We start from the raw sequence: 25,562 nt of genomic DNA on the forward strand, positions 1-25,562 counted from the left end.
CTAATATACGTCTATCGCATGTCTCCCTTCCAGAAAAATCCCCACTCTGTTTTCAATAGGTTGTTGATCAATTAAGGCAGTATAGAAGATCTTGTCCTAAAATATTGATTTACTGTCGGACTCAATCCTTGCTTTTTTGGCTGTATGCTCAAGTTAGATTTTTATTGAAAGGCTTTGCATACATTGATGATGTTGAGAAGACTCCAAAGAATTGTTTGGTTGGGATGTACCATTCAAATACCCTTGATCCAAACAAGGCATTAGTTTTAAACTCTATAACTAAGAATGAAGGTAACATCCGTGTTGTTTTTGCTACCAGCTCTCTTGGTTGTGGTATCGATTGTAAAAACTTGTCTTACGTTTTTCACTTTGGTCCATCCAACTCAACTATAGAATACTGCCAACAAATAGGACGTGCTGGTCGTGACACTCAAAACATCTGCCATGCTGTCCTCTACACTTACTCACAAAGTCTTAGAAATGTGGCTCAAGAAATAAAGGATTACGTTTCAAATGCTAGCACCTCTTGTTTAAGGAAAGAATTGTTTTCACCATTTAATGAGAATAACAAAGTCGTTCCATCAATTGTTCCAGGACATAACTGTTGTTCTTATTGTGCTAAAATTTGTGATTGTTCTGACTGTCCAGATAATTTCCACTTTGAAACTGTCAGCACACAAACCACACTTCCACTTCCTTCTTTGCCCTCAATCAGAAATGTAACATTAGAGGACGAAGAAGCCATTAAAGAAATCTTTACCAATTTCCATCAAAGCTCTTTCAAAAACCGTACCGTGCCTTCTGGAATTGCTACCGGCTTAACAATTGATGTAATCGAAGAGATTGTTTACAATCTTCCCTTCATTTCCTCTCCAGAATGTTTGACAGAAATTTTGTCAGTTTACATGGAGCTTCCTACAGCAAAAGATGTTTTTCACATTATTGTAAAACATTTTAAAGAGGTGGATTAAACTGTTGAACATGATGATAGTTCTTCATCTACTGGTTCAGAAAGTGATAGTGCTTAATATATTTTCTCAGAATTTTCATGGGGCAGTGATGATTTTGATGACGATCTTTGAGTATAAAAACATACTCTTATTTCATACTATCTCATCATTTGAATTGCATTTTGAAAAATCCTTGAAAATGTTTTTACTGGTGTGGCTTTTAAAATCATTTGATTATGAAAACATAATGTACAATAGTTGATCTTTCGTTTTAAACATGTTTTACTTTAAAAATATATTGCAGTTATTTTAATGCGGACTATATTTTTTGTTTTGAAGTGAGTTCCTTCTAGAAAAATAGTTTTTAATTAAAATACACTTTAAATAGGCACCCTTTTATAAGAATAGCATACCTTAGCTGAGGGTGAGCGTCATTCTTATTTTTCTATTCTTCAAAGCAATAGGTCTTCTTCTAACCCAAAATCTCACTCTTATTATTCTTATAAAACAAAAAGTTGTTAAATTAGGAAGATGTGAGATGGAACACAAATAACAAAGTATCTGCTAAAAAATGTTAATTATATAATAACATAATTATTTTCTTGATAAAGAATGCACATTAATTCTAAGAGTTTCAAAACTAAACGAAAGTTTTGCCCTTTCTCTCCAGTATAACCAGGGGGGGTACAGCCGCAGGGTACTAACCCATAGCCGGGTGGTGGTGTCTAATTTGGAAATTCAAAAAAGTTAGTACCCGGTACTAATTTTGGGGTGGGGGTGGGTATATCTCCAATTTTAAGTTAGTACCCGGTACCAATTTTAGGGTGGGGTGGGTATCATTTCAATTTTTCTTCAAGTACTCAGGCCCTGAATATGGTACATTTGTTTAATTTTTTGTCTTCAACTTTCAGGATTTTGATGAGAAAAGATTTCCTTGTTATGGCTGACAGTATCTGACAGTATTGAAAAGTTCCCCTTCCAATTGAAGGTACTTTCCCTGCTTATCAAGTATGTAGGGAGGTTTGGAGGTTGTTAGTTTCAATAGTTTTCAGAAAAAAGAACTGTTATGTTTCTATCAATAAAGAATTATTTCATTCAAATTCATGGGTACTTTCCCTACTTTCTAAGAGGAGTATTTTATGACCACTAAGTTATACAAATATTGAAATAGCTAATGTAAAGAAAGCTATTGTTCAAAATCAGTATTGTTTTAATTAGTGAGAAGGATAGTTCGGCTTTGACATCTCAAGTTAGAACGAGGTATATGTTTCTTATTGCCTTCTGATGAAAAGAATTACAAGCTGTTGCATCCAAAGTGATACAATCTGTCTTTTAAACAATAAAATTCTTATCCAAACTGATGATTCTTACAGCCTGGTTTTTGTTAGAGGGGTTAGTTTATTTTAGTTTATTGCAGTTTATATTATACCCTATAGCTTATTTCTGTTTATATTTGTTTGTTTGTTTGTCTGTTTATGACAATTAAGACGGAGGCAGGTCAACTAAGCAAAGCCAACCAGAGCCAACAATGCAACTTTTTTCTATTTCAACTTCTTTCATAAGATTGACACAGTTTTGAATAATTTGAATAAATTACCAATCTATTGAAGAAAAAAATAGGAAATTCATCCAATCCAAGCTTTTATGCTATTCTTCAATTTTTATCAACTTGATTTTTACTTCTTCTGATAGATATATACTTTTATTGCCGTTATTACAGCTATATGATATTTTACTTTTGCCAAGGAATTTCCTTGTTTTACCTTTGTAATTAAAAGTTGTGTTTGATTTAAAGAACTTTTAAGAGGATCTGAGTTAAAAACATGGTATATACAAGTCATAATAACAACAAAGAGCTGCTTTTGCTGGCTTTTGAAAGATTGGGACCATGCTTGGCAAGTTTTAAGGGTGGTGTCTCCTATTTTCCTTGGTAATTTTAAAGCAGGTACCCGGTACTAAAAAGGGGGTGGGGGTCCCTTTTTCCTTAAAAAAAAGTAAGTACCCGGTACTAAAAGGGGGGTGGGGGTCCCTTTTTCCTTAAGAAAAAGTAAGTACCCGGTACTAAAAAGGGGGTGGTGGTACCTAAGACAAATTTTTCTTAAAAATCAGGTTAGTACCCTATGGGTTAGTACCCTGCGGCTGTACCCCCCCCCCTGGTATAACAAACATCTGATTGCAAAATCATTACAAGCTTATAAACACCAGTCATTTTTATCATAAAAAAAACACAAGAATAAATAAATAATAATAAAATAAATAAGTTTAAATCTGAGATAATTGTTCCATTCCAGTTTTGATCCTTTTGACCCATTTCAAGAAGGGGGTGACCTTTAAGTCCTCCAGAACCTCTCCACTAAATCTTGGAAATGAATCGTAACTGCTCTTACCAATAGTTGCAAAAGGATTGTCTTTCATCATCTCCTTTGCCAAGTGACGCACTGAGTCCAGGATTTTAGCCTTGTTTGCGGACGACTTTCTTCGTTTGATCTCGAAGTTTTGCTCTGTATTTTCAACGAGCTTTTTCATATTATTTAAAGTCCTTGAAATTCTTGCAGCATTTGTTTCATTCATATTACTCCTTAGCACCTTCAAAACTTTTTCAGAAAATTGTTCAGGTGTTCAAGGTGCAGATCAAGTGAAATATTTCGACCCTTGATACCCGTGGTGTTGACAAAGCGCTCCCAAATTAAAAAAAAGCTCTTTCCGGAAAGATCTTGATTGCCAATAACAGCTTCAGGACAGAGAGGGCATATTTGAAGTTTCCATAACACCGAAAAAACAAAAGTGCTAGTTTATAACATTCTAGTAGCCGTTCGCCATCCCCCTCTTTGATAGAATCGTTAATGTTTCGCAGTAATAGATTCATGGATAACAATGCTTTTTGGTACTTGGGTCTGTAGTTTTGGTCGACATTTCTATAAGAAAAAAAGAAAATTTTTGTGGCTGAATTACACGCTCCTTGTTTTATAAGAATAACCTTTATAATAATATCAGGGTGAGATTTCGGATTTGGAACAATAGGCTTATTCTTTAGAACAATAGAAAAATAAAAGTATGCTCATCCTCAGCCAAAGTACACTTTTCTAATAAACAACTTGTTTTGTATTGTAGATCATTACGAACATTTGGAAATTTTACAGTTTTATAGATTTTTTTTACTATCTTATATGTTCGTTCATTTTATTTATAATTGACTTACCTATCATGATTATGCATTTTAAATTCGTGATCGTCTCTCTCCTTTTCGGTGAAGAATGCTGATGTCTTTTTACCGGTACATCCTTTGGTGCATCGGAAGAGTTTCATATGAAAGAAAGAGTGATGCTCTTCAGCTGTCCTACTCGTTTGTTTTTGATGAACTGTGCCAATGAGGTTTTCGTAATTGATAGTAAACCTGTAAAAGTAACATTTTTGAATTTTCATTTCCATTCTCAGAAAATATATAGAAAGCAGCAAGAAAAAGTTGAACAAGTTCCTTGAGAATTTCCCATACCTTTCCAGAATTTTTTCAATGTGCTCATATATCTAATTGAATTTTGTTTTTCAGTACTTGATTTGATGTCTGCAGGGATTGGGTCATCTGTAGATAAAAAACAAATAATTTATGTAATTTATTATGTTATGCTATCAGACTTTTTATCAGTTTTGTAGATAATTTGGAATAGTCACCATTTTTAAGGTCACCATAATTTATTTTTTTAAGCTTTTGTTTTTTAGAATAAGAATCATAGATTTACCATCAATGTTTGACATTCCAAAATATGTCGTGGTAAAAACAGCAACTTGTGCGTCCAATTCGATGTCGCAGAATTCTTTATAGGCATTAAAGGATTTATGAGGCCCTTTCTTTGCGTTGGAATTATCTGTGACATAGACCATTGAGTGGTGCCGGTTTCGGATCCTGAATTTCTATTCCGAAATATCTTTTCTTTGACCTGAAGATGAAATTATGAAATTAAATGAAATTTTGATAAAGAGGAATTATTTCTTGTGTTAATGCAGAAATGTAGATTTTGCATATTAATCTATTTTATCTGTTTTAAAAGTTTTATTTTGATAATATTATTATTTCGTTACTATAGATTTTGTACATAAATCTATGTTATGGTTTTAAAAGTTTTATATAAGTAACTAGTATATAATAATATAAGTAAGTATTTTCAGCATTTTACCTCATATAGAGTCCGCCGCTTGCAATGCCAATCTTCGAATTTGGGCATAAGGCCTTGTAGTTTGTCATATTGGTCTTTGCCATCTAGGAACCCTTTTTGAGCGTTCGAACACGCTCCTCGGTGAGCTGGTCACCACAAACATGATTTTTGCGACAATCTAAGGTAAAGGTTGTATTAGGAAATTTCTTTAAGTAGACATAGGTTTCTCAAACATTTTGTATTCAAATTTGACTTAGTGGAAATGTGATGAAACCCATAGGTACCTCGTTAGTTTGGTCATCTTTCTTGACGATAGGTACATATTTCTCTTGAAGTTCTTGGACAATTGAAATGATTTCGCTCGTCGTGTTTTCAGACTTGAACAGAAGGCCAAGAGGTTCCTAAAACGAAGGTGTTGCAAGAAAAGTGTTATATATTTTCATGTTTTTATTTCATATTAAATCTTCTATTTTGTAGTTGGATAGGACGGTATTAACTTCGATATAATAGTGTATTTTACCTTATATTTTCTGATAAGTATTTGATTATTTTAAGTAGACATAGCTTTCTCAACATTTTATATTAAAAACACAATTATTTTCCTTACTACAGACTTCTGACTCATTTCCTTTGCGAATGGGCGTGGGATGTGTCCACACACTTGGGGTCTCAAAAACTTGAAAGCAGGAAGGGTCTGGACAATGATTCTTGCCACCAAAATTTTGAAACATTCCAGCAGCTTATCTTCTGAGGGTAGAATTTCGAATTTTTGATATTCTTCAATTGATCTATTTGCTGAGGAAAAAAGTGACAATTGAACATTTTAAGATTGTGAAAAGAAATGTGATAGCATTCTTTAATTCATATCAAAAAATTGTGAACAAAAGGCTAGTCTTTTTATTACCCTGACTTATCTTGTGATAGTGTTAACCGAAACCGGACCGCCATTGAATGGAACCAGTGAATAGATTTGTTTCGATTTTGACGACTTTGGTGCCTCACTGTGATCAAAATCAAGATTATCTCCAATAATCTACAAATAAAACAACAGACGTATCAATCAAAGTTATGATCTGTGATCTGATTAAAACATGGACTTAGCATCATCACTTCAATTTTATTAGCTAAAAACAATAAAATTTCTCCCTTTTTCGAAACGCATAAGGCTTGAAAATTAGTGAAATAGATTTCTTGGAAAAAGAAGAATTAGCCCCTCTTAACTTTTTAATTTCATTGACGTCTTTATCTAGTGCCGACAATTTCTAAAATATACCTGATACAATAGTAATTTCTTTAAGATGGTCTCATCCCCAAGAATTGCTGCCACAATAGCGTCTCTCCATTATTCTTTCGTTTTCTTATCATGATCTTTGGCAAAATCATTGTTGCGTAGTAAACCTGTGCCATAAGCGTTCGTCAGCCCCATCCTATTAAACCATGTAAATGCTCTCTTTTTCATACCCGCAGCCATGCATAACTGGTCATTTCTTGATGCAACAATACAGCCACGACCGCCTTTAGAATACCTAATACAAGAAAACTACACTATTCTTTATAAGCATACGAAAAATCTGCAAGAACTTAGCAATTCAACTTTGCTATAAGCTTTGGTACATATTTCAGCCATAACATTCTTATAAAAAGAGTGTATATCAACATAGAGCCTATAAGAAGTAAATTGATACTTTGATAAAAAATGTCCCCCTGTAAATTTGGGGGTTTTGGAAAATGTTCAAAAAAATAACAAGCGGGGGGGGGCGTTTATTTGGCACATGAAAATAAAAGCAAAAAATTATTTAAGAAATTGATGAAGACATAATTTGATGACTCTTGCCTTGTACACTAATTTTTTGTATGAGAGATTGTTACAAAACATTTTACCGTGTTTTGAATAATGCACCATAAACTGTTGTCCGACAAATTTTAGCCCTTGAAGAATCCTCATTGATCGACCCAAGTGCACCTTTTATAATTCTGATAGCACCGGACAAAGTTCGTCAATCTCTTCACAAAATGTCACATCGTTGAACTTCATAATGTCTCCAACTTTGGTGTGTTTCATTTTAGAGTTTCTTTCGACACTTTGCATCTCAAGATAGCAAGCCCTTTTTACATCTTGGTCATGTTCAGAGGCTGGATGCTTTGAAGAGAGAACAACGAACCCTATTGTATTTTTTATGCTAGATGCGTAATACACCTATTAAACCATCAAAGCTTGAGGAGACTGGAAAAGAACTTAGTAGGAATGACATCAAGCAAATGTTATGTATCTGTAAGAGCAAAAATGCAACGACTTCAGACATTTGACGCCATCTCATCCCTACTTAACTCTTATCCAGTCTCCTCAAGTAGCTGTAATGGTTGATAGGGGAAAGGTATGACCCCTAATTTTATTAAACCCCTACAATAGGCCTTAGATGCCAGATAATGTCTAAAATACCACTTTTTAACATGTTTCGTTAATTTTTCAATTTCAGGTCTAGGGTTGTTAAGCCAAGTTGCCTTTTTCAGGGGTGAGCCACTTATTAAAAATGTGTCCAAGCCAAAAATGAATTACCTTGCTTAATATTCAAATATTCTTTTAGATAACACTAGCTGGGAGACCCGACTTCTCTGTCTATGTGGTTTCAAAAAAATATCAAAGTATAGACAGTAGTAGCCGGGAATTATACAAGATGCAAGAATTAATCGCAGAATTTGATTGGCTAATATCTTATTGTTATGATTTGATAAACAAAAGTATGACGTCAAACAGCTCTATTGTTTCAAGAAGTGGCGCAAGCTTTTGAATTGTTTTGAAAAAATAACGGTTTTTTCTTTTGTGATTTGAAGTGATTTGAATCGAGTCAATAATTCCATACTCTGTATTTCAGTGAAGTTGTTGGGATTTTAACAGGATAGAAATATTTTTGTAACAGTGTATGGTCTCCAGACTAAGATAACACATTCCACGAAACTAATTTTCTTAGCATATAAATTTCGAACATGCGAAGGAGAGCCGGGCCTGGAAGTTCTGGTCTGTAAAGTATCCAAACAGATTAGGTAGTCAGTATTAAGTAGTAGGTATTAGACATTTTAGACCTGCCCGTTAAAAATTTCTTTTTTGCTTGCCTATATAAATAAAATATATCCTATCCTTGTTAAAAAGTTAGTTTTTTGTTTTTCTAAGTAAAATAACATATCCTAAAAAATGGTTAAAAATCTCATCTTTGTTGTTCTACTCATTCTGCTTTAAAACATTTACATAAAGATGAACAACATTTGAAAGGACCCTTTTTTCTTTGATACGACAATCTTTTAAATTTTTTTCCTTCGACAAAGAGTAAAGATATACATGTTTTCTATCACATTTGACCAATTTGATCATTTAAAATATTTTTGATTCATGGAGAAAAAGAACTTTTTTCATTTGAAAAATGCTATTCCTTCCTAACAGAGAGCAATAAAAATGGAGAACAAATAAGTCAAAACATAAGATAACTCAACGTGACAAAAAGAAATGAAGATACTAAATAGGATAAAATATTTAAACATGAAAGTCAAATCCAAAAAGGGAAAAATGGAACCCAAAATACTAAACAAAATGATTTATGCGCCAAAATTCAAGAGAAGATAATTTTCTTTTCCAAAATAAACCTTGTACGCCCCTAAAATAATTTAAAAGTGCCCATTAACGCTTCAAAATTTGAAATAAAGATTGTTTCTTGCAGCTGCAATAATAATCAGTTAAAGTTTTTAAAAGCGAAACGTTGAAATCTTCAATACGAACAATAAGACTAATTATGGTACGTAATAAGTTTGAGCAGTGAAAAATTTCCATAACCTTTGCGGTAACAGTTTTATCCTTGATGTTTTCAATCATCATTAAACACAGTTCTGGAAAATGTTTGAAATAGCAACGACATTCTTTCCCTCTGAACCGAGTGGTAAACTCATCTGACCCCTTTTTACTAGTTGAAATATCATTAAACCATTTCACTAATTTGTTTGCAATATAATTGCAATGCATTGTTTTACGCAAAAAAGTAATGAGTTTGACAAACAAAGATGATTCCGGAAGATCGTTAAAACATTTATACTTCCATAGCATTGGATTGGCTCATTGATATTTTTAGCAGTTTGACAAAAAGTTCTTTCACAACATTAATTTTTAAATGGAGAGGTTCACACTTAGCAAGGGTTACATATTTACCAACAAGTGGTACTTCCTCTTGACGACTTTTCAAGGTGTTGGATATAAAATCTGTAAAGGTTTGTCTTTGAGATTTTGTTAAATTTTGATTGGATTTTCCGTTTAATTTTACAATTTTTTGATGTACTAATGCTGCATTTGAAAGACGGTCTTGGTAGTTGAATTGTTTCCAGTCAGCATTTTCATCAAGACCGAAACGCTTCTTGATGTCGGATTTGTGGAAAGTGGAAAAGTAAACAGATGAATTCGAAAGTTCTCCCGCCAAGAAAGCCAACATTTTCATATCGTTTGGAAGTTCCTTTAATGCAAATTCAACTTTGAATTCTCCCCCCTTTGTGTTGTAACTGTAAAGGTTTTACTCTCAAGAAATTTACCATCTTCAGAAACATTTCCACCAAAAATCAAATAATTTTCAGAGCTGCGTAAGTACTGATAATGCATCCTTTCTTTCCATATTCTCAAACTTTTTCAATTGATCTTTTCGATACGGGTTTACATTTAAGTAAAATTTTGCAAGGCTCAAGATAAATTGCAATAAACACCATCCCGGCTTTCATTTTCATCAAGCCCATCAGTAAGTGAAGGGTGAAATGGAATCAAAGTCCAAATATCTATTTCTCTTATAACTTTGGAAAGTTTATCATATGATATAACATTTGGAATTTTATTTCCCTTAAATATTGCTCTTGAGTTGGCGTTCCGCATACTTTGGTACTTTCTTTTTCCCATTACATTCTTACTGTAATAGTTGTTCAGGGAACGTTTGCCATTATCTGAAGAGGTATAATATTCTTTCCTCCATTGTTTCACACTCTGAAGAGTTAATCTTTTAGCTAATCTAGGTTGTTTCAAGATAGCTTTAGCTAGAGTTTCATTTTCAACTTTCGCAGTCAACGTATCAAACATTCCAAGAATAACAGGTTCATTTTTGGCTCCGTGTATCAATTTACAGACTTGAAATGTTTCTTTGCGTCGTTCATATTTAGATCTGAGAGGAAGGAGTGGGGAGGTTGGTTTCAATTATTTTTGGACGAAGTTAATTTGGAGAAAGAAAATGCAGTTTTTGAGAGATTTTTGATTGGTTTTCTTTACAACGATTTGAGAGATCACCTGCTTGCTGATTGAGTAATTGAAGGTTGATTTTTTTATGAGCTATTTTCCGTCTGGCATTGTTGATTTTACCTGCCAGGATTGATAGTTCAACTTTTTTTTGCTGTAATTCAATTGATTTTTCTTTTAATAAACCTACTGCTTCCTCAATTTCTCTTTTTTTTTCATCACGTCTCACTGATAGCGAAGAAAGTTCCTTTTTTCTCCTTGCATTCTCACCGATAAAAAGATTTTGCGGAGTCAATTTACGTTTCGGCATTGGTAATTAAAAAATCAAAAAAAGTCAAATGGAAAAGCTAATACTTACAAATTGTTCCATACTGATTTGTCTAACTGAAGCTTCCCTCGATCTTTAACAATTTGCTGCCACAGTTGTATTGAAATACGAGTGGTTTGTTTGTCTTCGGTAACGATTAATTTGGTAACGTTCTTGCTTTTCCAAGTACGTGTTAATTTTGAGGTAAATGTCTCTTTCGTTGAATCAATGGCTTGCGAAAAATGATAACAAAAACAACCAAAATTGTTTTAAGTTTGTCTTCGGTAACGATTAATTTGGTAACGTTCTTGCTTTTCCAAGTACGTGTTAATTTTGAGGTAAATGTTTCTTTCGTTGAATCAATGGCTTGCGAAAAATTATAACAAAAACAACCAAAATTGTTTTAAGTTTCTTTTCTTTTTTATTGATTTTGTAATACGTAACCGAAATGTCTCTTCCAAAGGAAATTTTGTAATTTTTGATGGCTCGGTAAAACTCCCCGTACAAAGAATTATGGATACGTCTTTCTATATCAATTTTCCACGGGTTTCGTGATCTTTCCTTCTCGGTTAGCCTCCTTACAAGAGCTTTTCTTAATTTCTTCAAAATGATATTTCAACAAGGTAGAAACAGCAACGTTCTTCTTTTTTTCTTTTTTTTTTATATGATTTGAGAAGCTACATTACACTTACGAACATATACTACTTACAAAAACAAACACAGAAAAAATAAATAGCCCACCCCCCCGCATGGCACTAAGTGATATCGCCAAGGGTACTAAGCTATTGAATAAAATAAAAAACTTAAAGGGAAAACCATCACTAAAAGGATAAACACAAATATTAAAAAATATTATAGAGCTATGTTAGAAGATGATTAAACTAAAATAAGGCACCACTTAACCTTTCAGAGTCGAGAATGAATTCAATGACAAGATTAATTATTATGTTATTTATGTTGAAAGGTAATTCTGGATCATCGTACAACAAAAGGTTGAAGAGCTTAGGAGGGCTTAGTGGATAAATATTTATGTCTTGGTTCAGAAGTTTGTTGAACAAAAGATGTCTTGCCTGAGATTAAATAGAGCAGTGCAAAAGAAAGTGTTGAGAGTTTTCGATGGAATTTGTTCTACACGGACAAAATGGATCTAAGGTGTCACGAAAACCGTGTCTAAATTTATGTTCATTGAGGTGACTAAATCCTACTTTGAAGACGATTGAGAAGGATCACACCCTGGTGGTCACGAGCTCCAAAAACAGAAGAAGGTTTGGGCCTTAGAAACTCGAGGATTGCTTTTTTGAAGGTAGATACTGAAGGCATATCTCTTATACGACCAGCCAGAATATTCCACTGTGTTATGCAGTATGGGTAAAAAGAATTTCGGAAACGCTCAGTTCGAATATTAAGTTGATAAATAGGATTTCTTGTTCTTAGATTACCCGGTGCCGCAAGTCTTGCTGGTAAATAGTTACGTAAATAAGAGGGGGCTATTGTTTAAGATTTTGTAGAAGAAGATTATCTCCTACTAAATCGACGATCAGCAAGACTCTCGAGACCAAGTTCAGAATAAAGTTTTCCCTGAGACGTTCCAAGAAAGCAGCCTGTTATAGCAAGGCAGGCATTATATTGGATGGACTCAAGCTTACGAACAAAAGTCGAATTTCCAGGATGGTCGTATATAATATCCTCATAGTCTAAATGTGGTCTAATGTAAGATTTGTATAAAGTAAGCAGAGATTTTCTTGGTACATGTTTGCAAAGTCTGTTAATGAGGCCAATACCTTTGTTGGCCGTTTTTATTTTTTCGTCTCAATGGTGACTGAATGAGAGTTTGGAATCCAAGATAAGACCTAGATGCTTCTGACATTCACTAGTTCTTATGTCAGTATTATTGAAAGATAAAACAGGAGCATTAGCTGGTAAGAGCCTTTTGGAAAAGTAAACTTCCACAGCTTGTTTTGTGGGATCAGGATTAAAATACATCTTCCATTGACGAGCCCACTCATTTATTCTTGCAAGATCTCTGTTTAATTCCTCACTGCTCAAAAGTTGGTCAATCACTAATGAAAATGAAGACGTGTCATCAGCGAAGATTTTAGCCTTGGTCTCGAGATAGTTGGGAAGGTCGTTGATGTAGATTAGAAAAAACAAAGAACCAAGAATTGAGCCTTGACAAACTCCTGCCTTGATTTGTTTCCACTCGGAGGTTTTCCCATTCAAAACAACCCTCTGATACCTACCTGATAGAAAGTTTCTCAAAAGGGAAAGTAAGGGACCAGTTACCCCATAGGATTGGAGTTTGTAAATTAAACCCTCATGCCAGACACGATCAAATGCCTTTGAGATATCAAGAAACACTCCCCTCGTGTCCGAAGGTAGATCAGTGTCAAACCCTGTAAAGATGTCATGCGTTATGGACAACAACTGAGAGACACAAGAATCACCCTCCCGAAAACCTGACTGGCACGAAGTAAAAATATTGTTGCTTGCAAAATACTTGTAAAGTACATCGTAAATGCACTTTTCAAATAATTTGCTAAACATTGGAAGAAGAGACACTGGTCTGTAGTTTTTAGCAATGCTTTTGTCCCTCTTTTTATAAACAGGGACAGCATTGCCTTTCTTCCACTCGGAAGGGAAGATACCTAAGTGAATTGAAAGATTGAAAATATTGCACAAAGGTTTGACTAAACATTTACCGCAAATTCTAACCATACGTGTATAAATATCGTCCCATCCATGAGCCTTGTTGATGTTTAAAGATTTTATTAAAGACTCAATCTTAACTTCGTCAAATTCTAAGTTTTCCAACCTCAAGTCGGTAAGGAATTGTTCAGCTGGCAGAACACTGCCAGTTTCAATAAGAGAACATTGTTCGGCGAAAAAAGAATTAAGGATGCTGGCTTTCTCAGAAACATCAGATATTCCTTCCTTCGCTCATCCACATTTAGACCTCGAAAAGAAGTATCCCACTCAATGGCATTTAGAACAAGCACAATTCCCCTCTCATCAGCCCTAGTAAACTCCCAAATTTTTTGTTTGTATGCTGGAGGGAATTTAACCTGAAAATTAAGTTTTACAAAGGTTATCTGGTGGTGGCAACGGGCATGGAGTGAAGGCAAAACCCCGGAGTCAAAAACAAGAGCCTGAGAAGGTGTAAAAATAAGATCTATGCAAGTAGGTGAACAGTCGGGACGAAGGTGAGTCGGCTCGTCAATAAGTTGATGTAAACCATGCTGTAAGGCAATATCGCTAATGTCCTCACCTTGGGAATTTGTTGCATCTCCAGCCCACCATTCCGAATTCCTCCCATTGAAATCACCAAGTAGAATCGTGCCAGCAGAAGAAATGTTACTTATATTTATAATTGTTGTGACTCTCGAGTCCAACCCTGAACCTAACTGGTAGTGACACAATAACCGACAAATACGTCACTAAAGAACGTCACATTCCCGTCTAATCAAAAAAGTGGATCCTTCCTTTTCCTTTCGGCTTGATGCAGAACTTTCATCACCAGTGAGGAAGCGGTATGTATCTTGAAGAACAGCTAGATGGATATCAAACTTAGAGTACATATCAAAAAACTCCTGGCGCATTGCACGTGTTGAGTAAATTGGAATGGACTTTTTGATTTCATTCAATGTTGCAATCATTTTCTCCTGGTCTCTTTCGGATGGGTCATTTGGTATCTTCCAAACAAATGTGAGATTTCCAAGAAAGTTTTTCCTTTGGTGTGTATAAACACCAATTGCAAAGTTAAGTTCTAACTTTTCATACAAGTGTTTTCTTTCATAACGATCGCCAGGATGAAAATTTAGAGTGCATAATGGTTCATAAAATGTTTCTAGTGCTTCTTGTAGGGACTTGTATTTTGGTAACACATCCCCTGTTTTACAGTTGATTTCCCTGTATCCAAAAGATTCTTCAAAATGCTCTGTCCTGGCATGGTTTTCTGCTGTACGATTCTGCATGTCAATTAAAAAAATGTGATACTTCTTCATGGAAGATAGGAGGACTGCTAATCGTTCCCTGGATTGTTGTTGTTGTTTCTTCAACATCCAAGGCATACGCATGATAGTTGCAAGCTCTCCAATGTGGTCGTTCAGCTCAGTAGCCTTGATTTGTGGCTTTGCTTTGTGATTCTTTGTATAGTCATTGAAGCCTTGATACTTGGCAAATGGAGGAGGAATTGTCAAATATCGATCAGCAAATTTATCATGGTGACTGTCAAGAAACCAAAGTGCATTGGTTAATCTGTCCAAAACAGATTTTCCAAGTGTTTCAATACAATCTGCACTGAACCCAATCGAATAAGTTTTAAAATCTTCAAGTAGGTGATTGTAGACTTTGCTTTTGGCGGTAGTTTCACTCCTGAAAACATGAGATAAAACAGATGATTACAAATCTAATTTCAAAACTTTTTGCAAACATCCTTTTATTGACAAGAAATGGAAGCCTCTTGCTACTTCAAGAGGGACATTTTCCTCACATCTGAAGTTCTATTCAAAGTCTTCAAAAGTTAACTTATGCCATTTTTATCTTCTATTTACTTATTTGTCAATGGGGAGTCAATGATGTGCAATCTTTCGTTACACAAAAAATCACTTTACTCCCAATTTTATGAGAACAAAGACGCTAAAAACGCTCAAAAAAAGAACAACCAAACCTCAACAAAGATTTATTGTTTCTTATGAAAAAGAGTTTTTAAATCATTACTTTGGTTTAGGTAGATGGTCTTCTTTTCTTGCCAATTTCATCAAGAGTGATAGTCCATCCTCAGGTTGCTTTGTCTCTTCTCCTATGTCTTTACTCATGTGTATTTCAATATTCCAGAGCTTTCTTCTGATCAAGACGGTCATAGGCATTTTGCTGTCACATACAGTCCCATCTGCAGAAAATCTTTGAATTCACATTTTGTCTCTATTATGTGAGCAACATATTCTCCAACTGTTTCCTCTTCATTTTGACACTCAAAAAAATCATCAATCTTAGTCTTTCCTTTTACAACAAATTTCAGATTGAACCATGAGTTTGCCAAGTGAGCAGTCAGAGCTCAAGAATATACAAGTTTCTCTGCAACAACTCTCACACGTGCAGAAAAAAATTTCTCTCTCTAAAATAATGGGGAAGTTCCCTGGCATTGGGGGAAGGATCAAAAGTATCTTCACAGCTGTGTTATATCATTACGATATCTAAACTCTCTCTCTCATTCTCTTCTTTTCTGTTTAAAGTAAAGTTTTTTTATTTCTTTCCTCTTTTTTGCATGTCGGAGGAGAAAAAATAAATAAAGGTTTTTGAAATCTCTATTTTATTTTTATTTGATTTAAGCAAAGAAAACATCGGCGGGCCCGTAAACCAATAAATAAAAAAGTTTTTGCCTAAGCTGCAAATAATAACCAAAAATTTTAGAAATTCATTAGTTTACCTGAGCCACGCTATTGTTCATATTCTTACGTTTTACATTTAAGATCACTGTTTTAATGTGTTTAAGTGAAAACAGTCGTTGTCTAACTTTCATTTCTCGCACTTTTAAAACAAATATGCAGTGAAGAATTTTTTAAGCCTAAGACTAATGGTAAACATTATGCTTATAAAAAATAAGAGTGCAATAAACTAAGAATCGTTTTTATTAATGTTGTCCAACCGACGCCACCCGATCAAAGAGCAAAAGTACATTGTGGAAAAGTTTGTCCTTTTTTGTTTTCGAACTGTTTACTGTTTCGTATTAAAAAATAATGTTTTTGGCTGCTTTGTTCACATGCCTTCTACACTCGACTTTGAATCTGAAGCGCTTTCCGATTGCTTCACGACGCGTTCATGTAAGTCAACATACGTCGGTCTTTTTGTCGGCGAGATATAAAAAAGATAGCTACTTAATATTGTACTTGCTGTGAGCGAGGGTAGTGTAAAATCGAAAGAGTACCCGGCAGCAAATAAAATCCTATCGTGTCGTATAAAGTAGCTCACGTAGTTTTGTTGTGATGGTTCTGTGAAGCCCATTTCAATAGCCAGTTTCCTAATGAACACATCGAAGTACAGTTCCATGAAAGCCTTACATGCATTCATCTCAAGGTGAAGTAGACCTAAAATGAAATTACGTATTTCTTTCAAACATGCTGTAACACTTCCCCCTTAATGTCACATTACAAACAAACAAGTCCTAGCCGGAACATACATATAGATAAAGATACACACCTGGTATCAGGACTATCCAATCAAATTCCCTTTCGTAGTCAACGCTGTCATCGTAACATTCGTGTGCCTGTAAATGGTAGAACATGAATAGTTTGATAGCAATTTCGATTTCTAGAAACTAGAATCTCCGATTAAGTCTGGTTATACCAATTCCTGACTGAACAAAAATACGGGCAGTAATTTCTAAAATACCTGTAATGCAGATTTTTCGCAGAAGCTCCTCTCACATTCATTGCAGTGGTAGGTATTGTTTATTAGTTCGAGAATGATTGGGTAGATAAGTGCATCAACCTCAATGAATTGCCATTCATGTGTTCCATTTTATACCGCCGTATTCCTGAAGGTGAGAAATGCCGTAGTGTGTGTATACCGATTAACAGTGATGTAAAAGAAAAAGAGTATATTTAGTCCGGGAGCCAAACCCAAAAAATGGCCATTTTGGGAAGCTCTGAATAGCAATATAGTGGAATCTCAAAGCAAAAACTGACAAAGATACGTCAAATAAATGTTATCATTTGGCCGTAACTTAAGTTTTAAATCCGTCATTATTTTGTGTAGTTGTCAACAAAAGTACTAAGAAATGACTGAAGGGTATATAACTGGTTTCCATATCAAAGTTTCATTAATTTGAGGCTACCATACAATAAAAACATCCAAATACGGGCAACAACTACCAAGAAGTGGTGTATTTACTCCCTGATTTGCCCACAGTGACCCTGAATACAGACAATGAAAACCACAAATAACTTTCCCATTGCTCCTACTACACAGTATTTCCCCAACTAATTCGAAGGCCCGATTGTAGATGCTCAAATAATAGGGTGCAAGAACTCGCAAGACCTTTAAAAATAACAGGCTAAACGGACTTTCAGCTCCAAAAATTTTCTCTAATTCAAATTTGTATCTACCAACGCGGATTTCTTTTCGAATTAAACAAAAAATCTCAACCATAAATTCGAATCGAGAATAAAAACAATGATCCCATTTAGCGTGAAAATTCTCTAAATATTACATACAGAAATAAATAAGATCAATCAAATTGACTAGAGGTGGAAATATTTAGGTATCACTGAAGCTTCTACACATGTCCCTTTCTCTAAAATCATTCATCATGTCATGACAATCTGGACTAAGTCGTTTTAGCATAACTGACATATCAAATGGTCTCAATATTGTGAGATCGTTCAATGTCCGAACTCTGCTCAAGGGAACGTATGAAAAACTGATGTCAACATTTTTCATCCCTTTTGAAGGAACAAGGTCGACCACAACTTTTGAAAGTGTTTGCCCTTGACTCTTATGCGCTGTACAGGCAAACGCAGGAACAAGAGGAAAATGAACCCGCTTCACGTTGACTTTTTTTTTCCCGAATTGGACTGTAAAAGATCCGTTTAAAGGAAAAATGGGAACATGATTTCTTGGTAATCCATCCAGTGGTTCAATACAGACATCTTTAAACTCGATGATAATGAACGATAGCTGTTGATCCAAACGGGTGATTCCAGTATTTTCTTCAGGTGGATTTTGTATGGGAATCGATCTCACGATACCAGTCGTCCCATTCGTCAAACCCAGTTCTGTCGAAATGTTTTTTGTTAGGAACACAGGCATACCAATGAATAACGGCAATTCATTCAAAAGGCAGTCTGTTTTTGTAGTTGGTAGAGCCTTCATTATTTCTAATTCATTTTTAGATAAGGAACCTTTGATCTTATCCGTTGCCACTGAAACGAACACATTTTGGGAATTCGAATGATGTTTTGTAAATAAAAGATTTATTTCCTGAACAAGTTTATTCCCAGGTACGATGATTGGATCACTTGACGTTTGATTTAGAGCACCTCCCAAAATTCTTGTTGACAAAATCAAGTGGTCGGCCTCGGAGCAATTACCTTAAAGATTGAGATGGACAGTTTCTAATTAGACAATGAATACTTGTTCAAACCGTAAATGCAACGAAATGTAAATTTTCTCGTTTTGTATATATTTTGATTTAAAAAGACCTTGTTAAAATGACTCTTACCCTCTCTAAGACGATTAAGTACATCTTGGTAAACATGATCTGTCACACGCATTTGTTCATCGAGTAGTATAATGTGGGTGAGCTGCTTCCATATGGAGCGTCCAAGTTGCTTTTGAACGTCAGATTCCTTAGTTGATGGTTCCAATGTATCTTTGTTGTAGCTGTAATATAGTGGTGTATCTAATACAGGCGGGAATTGGGTAAAATCGCCAAAACAGAAAATGTCAACGCCACCAAAAGGAACACTTGGGTCATTATGTTTTGCACAGGTAATGTTACGACTCAACTTTGCTAGTAATCGACAGCCAACCATTGATATTTCGTCTAGTAAAACAGTGTTAACACCATTCCATTTCTTCTCGAGTGTTGAGATGTTGGAATTTCTTAGTCCAGCAAGGGTCGTTATGGTATTGCCACCGATACGTTTTGCTGCCGTCCCAGTAAAAGCACAAAGGCGTAGACGAACACGCAAATTGATTCTGTCGTGAAAATCCACGACAGCCTTTATCACTTGACTTTTTCCTGTACATCCAGGCCCACCGATGTAAACAATCTTTTGTTCAGTGTCTTCATCTCTTTTCCGCTTAAGAACATTTTCGATAATCAGCCTAAATGCAACAGTCTGTTTTCGGTTTAAGGAAAATTTGTCAATTACGCTTTCAGCGATGGTTTCCAAATTTGCGTCATCAAAGGTTTCTTGAGAAATAGCAATGCCAACATCTTCCATCAAGTTATTAGTTTCATTTCCGTTAAACTCGGTACGTTCTTGCCATTCTTGCATACTGTTGGTTTCACACGAATACATTTGTTCAAGTTTAGACGTGTTCTGCTCTCGAATATCTAATTTCCATTGACTTTGTTGTGACAATGTTGTTGATGAAAAATCTCTTTGACAATCTCCTTGAGAAACTATTGAAGGGTTTGCATGTAACCAAGAGCCTGGGAAGTAGCGGAATCGAGATCTTTTTGGTTAACTTCAACCAGGTCCTCGTCTTTATCACTTGCTTCAATTGAGAAGTCGACATCTTCCTCCATTGGATGTTCTTCGTTATCCTTGTTTCCGTTTTGTAGGTTATCTTCTTTTTCTTTGATATTGTTAATGAAAAGTGAATAGCTGTCAAAATTTGTATTCAGAAAAGAGTCTTCCCATGATATACCATTGTACAGGTGAATTCAACGAACGGTTTGAACAACAAAAGCATGCAAATGTGGAACTTCTCTGGATTACTTTCTTCACTTGGCGGCAAAAGTGATAACGAAGGAACAATTGAATCAGTTCTTGTCACTTGTACATGTCTCTCAGATTGCGGATGAGAAGGTGCAAAAAGATGTCTTGGTTGGGGTTTCCTTCCTCGTCTCTTTGGGCCATGATTTTCCAGCTTTCTTCGTTCATTAGATGATAAAGTGGTCTTATAAACTTTGGAGAAATATTCATAAAGCGGCATACATGACATCCCCTCTATTTAGATAATCAACCATTTGATTCACTAAGACCAAACCATTATTACCGCTCAGAATCGAATAGCTTGCAGTTTCATTTCCCTCATCATCAACGACATCAGTCAGAATGTCATCATCTAGTGCATCATACTTCTTCATTTCATCATGGATCCAGGCCAAACAAGAATGTAGATTGAGGCGGATGAACGAGTGCGATGTTTTCTTATCTGTGTGACCAAGGAGAAAATGAGAAACATGCGATCCTGATATCTCCGTTTCGGTCGTAATTCTGTTGAGACATTTTGTGATCAATGCTTTTGACCTTTCAACAACGCTCGAGTTGGTGTTTGAAGCTTGTACAACCTTTTTCGAGGCGGCAATCAGAGGAAGCATTTGGTGGGTAGAAAGTTGGGATTTGTGGCGTAGTCTGTCATGTAGAACACACATGATTTCCCATCTTTTCCGCTGGGTATGAATTGTATATCATGGTTGCTTCTTATTGACGTCATGAGGATAGGGTTAAAGTTGTTGATGATGGTATTTGTTCTTTTCAGTAGTATTTCATCTTCGGTTATAACTGTCTCGGGTTGCAGTTCGCGTGGAAAACCGAATCTACACTCACGAGCTTTCCTATATTTGTAACAGGTAAACGAATGTCTGTGAGTGTTAGCCACTTTAACCAATTTGTTAACGTCGTCAGCAAGTTCTTTTTCAAAGTTGTCAGAAGATGGATCTGTTGGACGCTTCGTCGATATTTCTGATACATCAACATCTGGTATTGTTTCAACATCATTGCCAATATAGCCCTGTTTGATTGTGGCTTCTAAGTATTTGATAAGGTTTTTTTTGAATGTTTCACTTTTAAGATCTGCTTCCCTTTAACCACACAAGCATATGAATGTGTAAAGTACCAGTGCCTTGTTCTTCAATACACCCATAAAATGCTGAAGGATGCCCAAAGACCCCTCCTGCAGACTGATTATAGCCAAGAAGGTGAGTTGTAAAAGAGTCAATCATAGAGTTGAAAAATCGTGCAGCTGCTACTGGATCTTTTGCCACGATCTTTGCTCGATCAACTGCTGCTGGTAAATCAGAAAGGGTTAGACTCTCAAGATTGATATTGTGACCAGCAAAACGTAGAAAGATAGGAGAGTGTACCACTGCTGGACTAATAGTTATCCATAAAGGAGGGGTACCAAATTTAACCATGAGACCGAAGATTTCTCGTCTATATCCTTGTTTGCAATACGGTGATCCTCTTATATTTGCACCAGCTGATGTCAGAGTTCTCATTAGCGTCCGGAGGTTTGGGTCAGTTATCGAGTTTGTTTTCCCCACTGATTGCACGACTTGAACCAAGTCCTGATGAGAAACTTTATCAATATCCAATGCAGAGGAATGGAAGGTAGGTCTGCGTACCAATAGGGAAGTATGAAGCGAAACATCACGCTTTTGGAGAACGTTAAAAATGTGAAACTTGAATGAGATATCTAAGCCAAACCTTTTATCGGCAATCGATAATAAATGACGAATGTAGGTTTTAAGACTGACGGCTGGTGTCCTTTGAAGCTCAGGCCCCCCTTTCCCGTATGGAAAAGCCATGGATAAGCTCCCATCCAAAGAGCTGGGTTATTATAGTCTGTTACTGGAGAAGGTCCGTGTGGAATAATCAAAGCACCTTCAAGTGATTGAACAGCAGAAACCATTTGGTCTTTCGTGGAAACTGAAGAGCCGCTAACATCTATAACTCCAGATGAATCCATTACGATAACATTGTTTTGACCCGACTGATCTTGCAATACGTTTTCTGGGATATTGATATCAGTCTGGGGAGTATAATTTGCGTGTTCTTTATCGTCGTCACCATTTGAATCTTCATGTTCCACGAGAGTGTTCAGGATCACATCCGGTATATCGTTTCTAGGTAAAACAACATTCGAGAACGTCACATTGGAATAGAGAGGATGGTTTGCAATAAGAAATGTTAAGGCGTCATAAACCTCTTATCTTCTTACGGTGAAAATTTTTTTCAGCATTTCTTTCGATGGTGAGCCTTTGCCAATAAAAACAACTTTCAAATGATCGGCTAAGATATTTGGATCGGCTGGTAGATTCTCAGCTATCTTTACAACATCTTGAGGGAACGTTATTGTATTTCCTCTCAATGCATTTTGCGCTGTTCCAGGTCCAGCGAAGGATCTCAGAGTGGTTACATACATCTTTGGACGATAGATCGAGATGAGTAACTTTTCTGGAAGAGTTAAACCAGTTAAAGCTGATGGCGTTTCACCAAATTGAAAATTGTTTGCAATGCTGAGGGGCGGTTTCTTGTTCTTACGCAAATAATTCAAACACGATTTACAGCAAACTACAGATCTTCCATTAATGCCACCAGCAGAGAGAATCAAGTCAAAGTTGTTATATTCAGGAAGTACTTCATCTGAAGAGTCTTGCGATAATAACTCTCTTCCAGGAATACAATCGACATCCATTTCCTCAAATTCTTTAACCATCTCCGAACATATACCTCATTCAGTGAAAGTAGTGGATTCAGTTGATGTAGCTTCAATGAAGTTAGCTAATGACGACTTTACGACCTCATCCATCACGATTGGTGGAAACTTTACACTTTCTTCTGACAGATTATCCTTGAGATTTTGTCTTGACGTGGCTGTTTGTTGAGCATCTTTCTCTTGTCGTCGTATTCTTTGTTCTGGCGTTTCTTCATTTCGTGACGTGGTTGTTTGTTGAGCGTCTTTTCTCTTGTCGTCGTTTTCTTTGTTCTGGCGTTTCTTCATTTCTTGACGTGGCTGTTTGCTGAGTGTTGTTATATTGTCGTCGTTTTCGTTGTTCTGGCGTTTCTTCATTTCTTGACGTGGCTGTTTGCTGAGTGTTGTTATATTGTCGTCGTTTTCGTTGTTCTGGCGTTTCTTCATTTCTTGACGTGGCTGTTTGCTGAGTGTTGTTATATTGTCGTCGTTTTCTTTGTTCTGGCGTTTCTTCATTTCTTGACGTGGCTGTTTGCTGAACGTCTTTTTCTTGACGGCGTTTTCTTCGTTCTTGGGTCTCTTTATTTCTTGATGTGGCTGTTTGTTGGGTATCTTTTTCTAGACGTAGTTTTCGTTGTTCTGGCGTTTCTTTATTCCTCGACTTGGCCTTCCGGAGTGCATCTTGTCTTCGCTTTACTTCAATAGAATCGTGAACCTCCTCTTCTTGCCTTAAAACGCATTGCGATTTGACTCTTAAAATAGGAGGACAAATCTTTGTTTGCCAATGAATCACCAAAACGTTGATTTTTTCGAAATATGTTGGTGACTTTTTCATGTATCTTTTCATTTTGGCTGGACGAAGAAACATCTGTGAAATTCGACCCCGATGTGAATGCTGCACTTCCATTTGATTTTTGATATAGCAACATATATGGTATCATATCACAATCTAGATCTGAAGAAAACATCTGACTTCGGGTGATGGATTGATCATTAGTTAAATACCAGGTTCCATTGCAAAATACAGATGCTGTATAATGTCCGGTGGACAAATTTCGTCCACTGTGCCAGATGATGCCTTTTAATGTCATTTCTTCGAATTGTGTCAGAGTCTGATTGATTTTCAAATTTGGAAACATCTTCCACGTTCTGCCTGTCATATTGTATTTGAAGATTTTCAATTGTATCAATAAAATATTGTTAACATCATTTAACAGGAATGCTTTCGTACAACGCCCAAGATTTCCACACCCACCATGCTCTCTCGCACATACATAATCAACTTGTGGAAACCCTTGAGGATTGAAATAGTTATCAAGCAATAACTGTATCATTTGTTCTTCTTCAATCTCTTCAACGTCTAATGATAAATAATTACTGATCTCGTCACTTTCGACCGTTCGATTACAGCAGGTGTTATCCTCGAGAAAAGCTTCACATATAATTGACTGTTTTATTGAAATTTCGAAAATATCGTTTCCATCAAAAAAAATGTTCCATTATGTAAGAAAAACACTCTTGGGCATCATGCTGGCTACCAAAATTATAATGTGGTAAGTTCATGTTTCGTAAATACTTTGATGTTTGTACCGTGCTCTGTGATGCTAACTTTATGAATAATTGTTTCATCTGTATTGCAATATTGTTCTTCGGTATGAGCTCATCGAAGCGTTGACGTATTTCAGGTACTGCGTAGAGATTTTGGATGACTGCATTAAAAAAGCACACATTGACTCCTTTATTCATTAATGGACACGGAACATTGGTTGATATTGACGAATTAATTGTTGTGGTTGAATTTGCAGGTGGGAAGGATAGCTCTCTCTTGCTTTGTGCCATCTCCTTGAGCCTCAAAAAGTTTGCCTTCCGTTTTTTACTTGGGGTAACCATGGCATAAATCTAAAATAAATTTAAAATGCATTTAAAATTAATCTAAAGAAAATGAAGGATTGAAAATCCAATTAATAAAACGCATACTACACAATAAACATTAACACTATTTGAACTTCTTACACAAATGCCTAACTTGACTTACTATATATGTACAGGGAATCAACCGGAAAAACTGAAATGAGCAACACCGCAACAATCTGTTCTGCAAAATACCAAATAATCTGACTACAGGATCAATCCTACAAAAGAAATAAAGAAAGATAAAGACAATGATGATAAAGATGCTATCGTTTTTTCCTGAAAATAAATGAACAACATCAACACTATTAGCATCGGAAAACTGAAATGAGCACTTTTTACACATCGACTTACTATATATATGGAATCAACCGGAAAAACTGAAATGAGTAACACAGCAAAATTCTGTTCTGCAAAATACCAATTAATCTGACTACAGGATCAATAATACAAAAGAATTAAAGAAAAATAAAGACAATGATGATAAAGATGCTATCGTTTTTTCCTAAAAATAAATGAACAACATCGACACGTTATTAGCATCGGAAAACTGAAATTAGCACTTTTTACACATCGACTTACTATAAATATGGAATCAACCGGAAAAACTGAAATGAGTAACACAGCAATAATATGTTCTGCAAAATACCAATTAATCTGACTACAGGATCAATCCTACAAAAGAAATAAAGAAAGATAAAGACAATGATGATAAAGATGCTATCGTATTTTCCTGATGATAAATGAACAACATCAACACTATTAGCATCGGAAAACTGAAATGAGCACTATTTACACATCGACTTACTATATATATGGAATCAACCGGAAAAACTGAAATGAGT

General features: G+C 35.6%; 1 protein-coding gene across 1 annotated transcript; it reads left to right on the forward strand.

Annotated features, from left to right (window-relative positions):
* The first annotated feature begins 224 nt into the window (after nt 1-224).
* Nucleotides 225-971, forward strand: LOC136815682 (uncharacterized). Its single transcript, XM_067072125.1, has one exon. It carries the CDS (start codon nt 225-227, stop codon nt 969-971), a length of 747 nt encoding a protein of 248 aa, XP_066928226.1.
* Nucleotides 972-25,562: the final 24,591 nt, after the last annotated feature.

The sequence above is a fragment of the Clytia hemisphaerica genome, unplaced genomic scaffold (assembly GCF_902728285.1).
Source record: "Clytia hemisphaerica strain Z4C2 unplaced genomic scaffold, Clytia hemisphaerica genome assembly, whole genome shotgun sequence".
NCBI lineage: Eukaryota > Metazoa > Cnidaria > Hydrozoa > Leptothecata > Clytiidae > Clytia > Clytia hemisphaerica.

Bases quoted from the DNA above. Each gene is read 5' to 3' on its own strand.
- LOC136815682 (XM_067072125.1), top strand. From the start codon at position 225: ATGTACCATTCAAATACCCTTGATCCAAACAAGGCATTAGTTTTAAAC.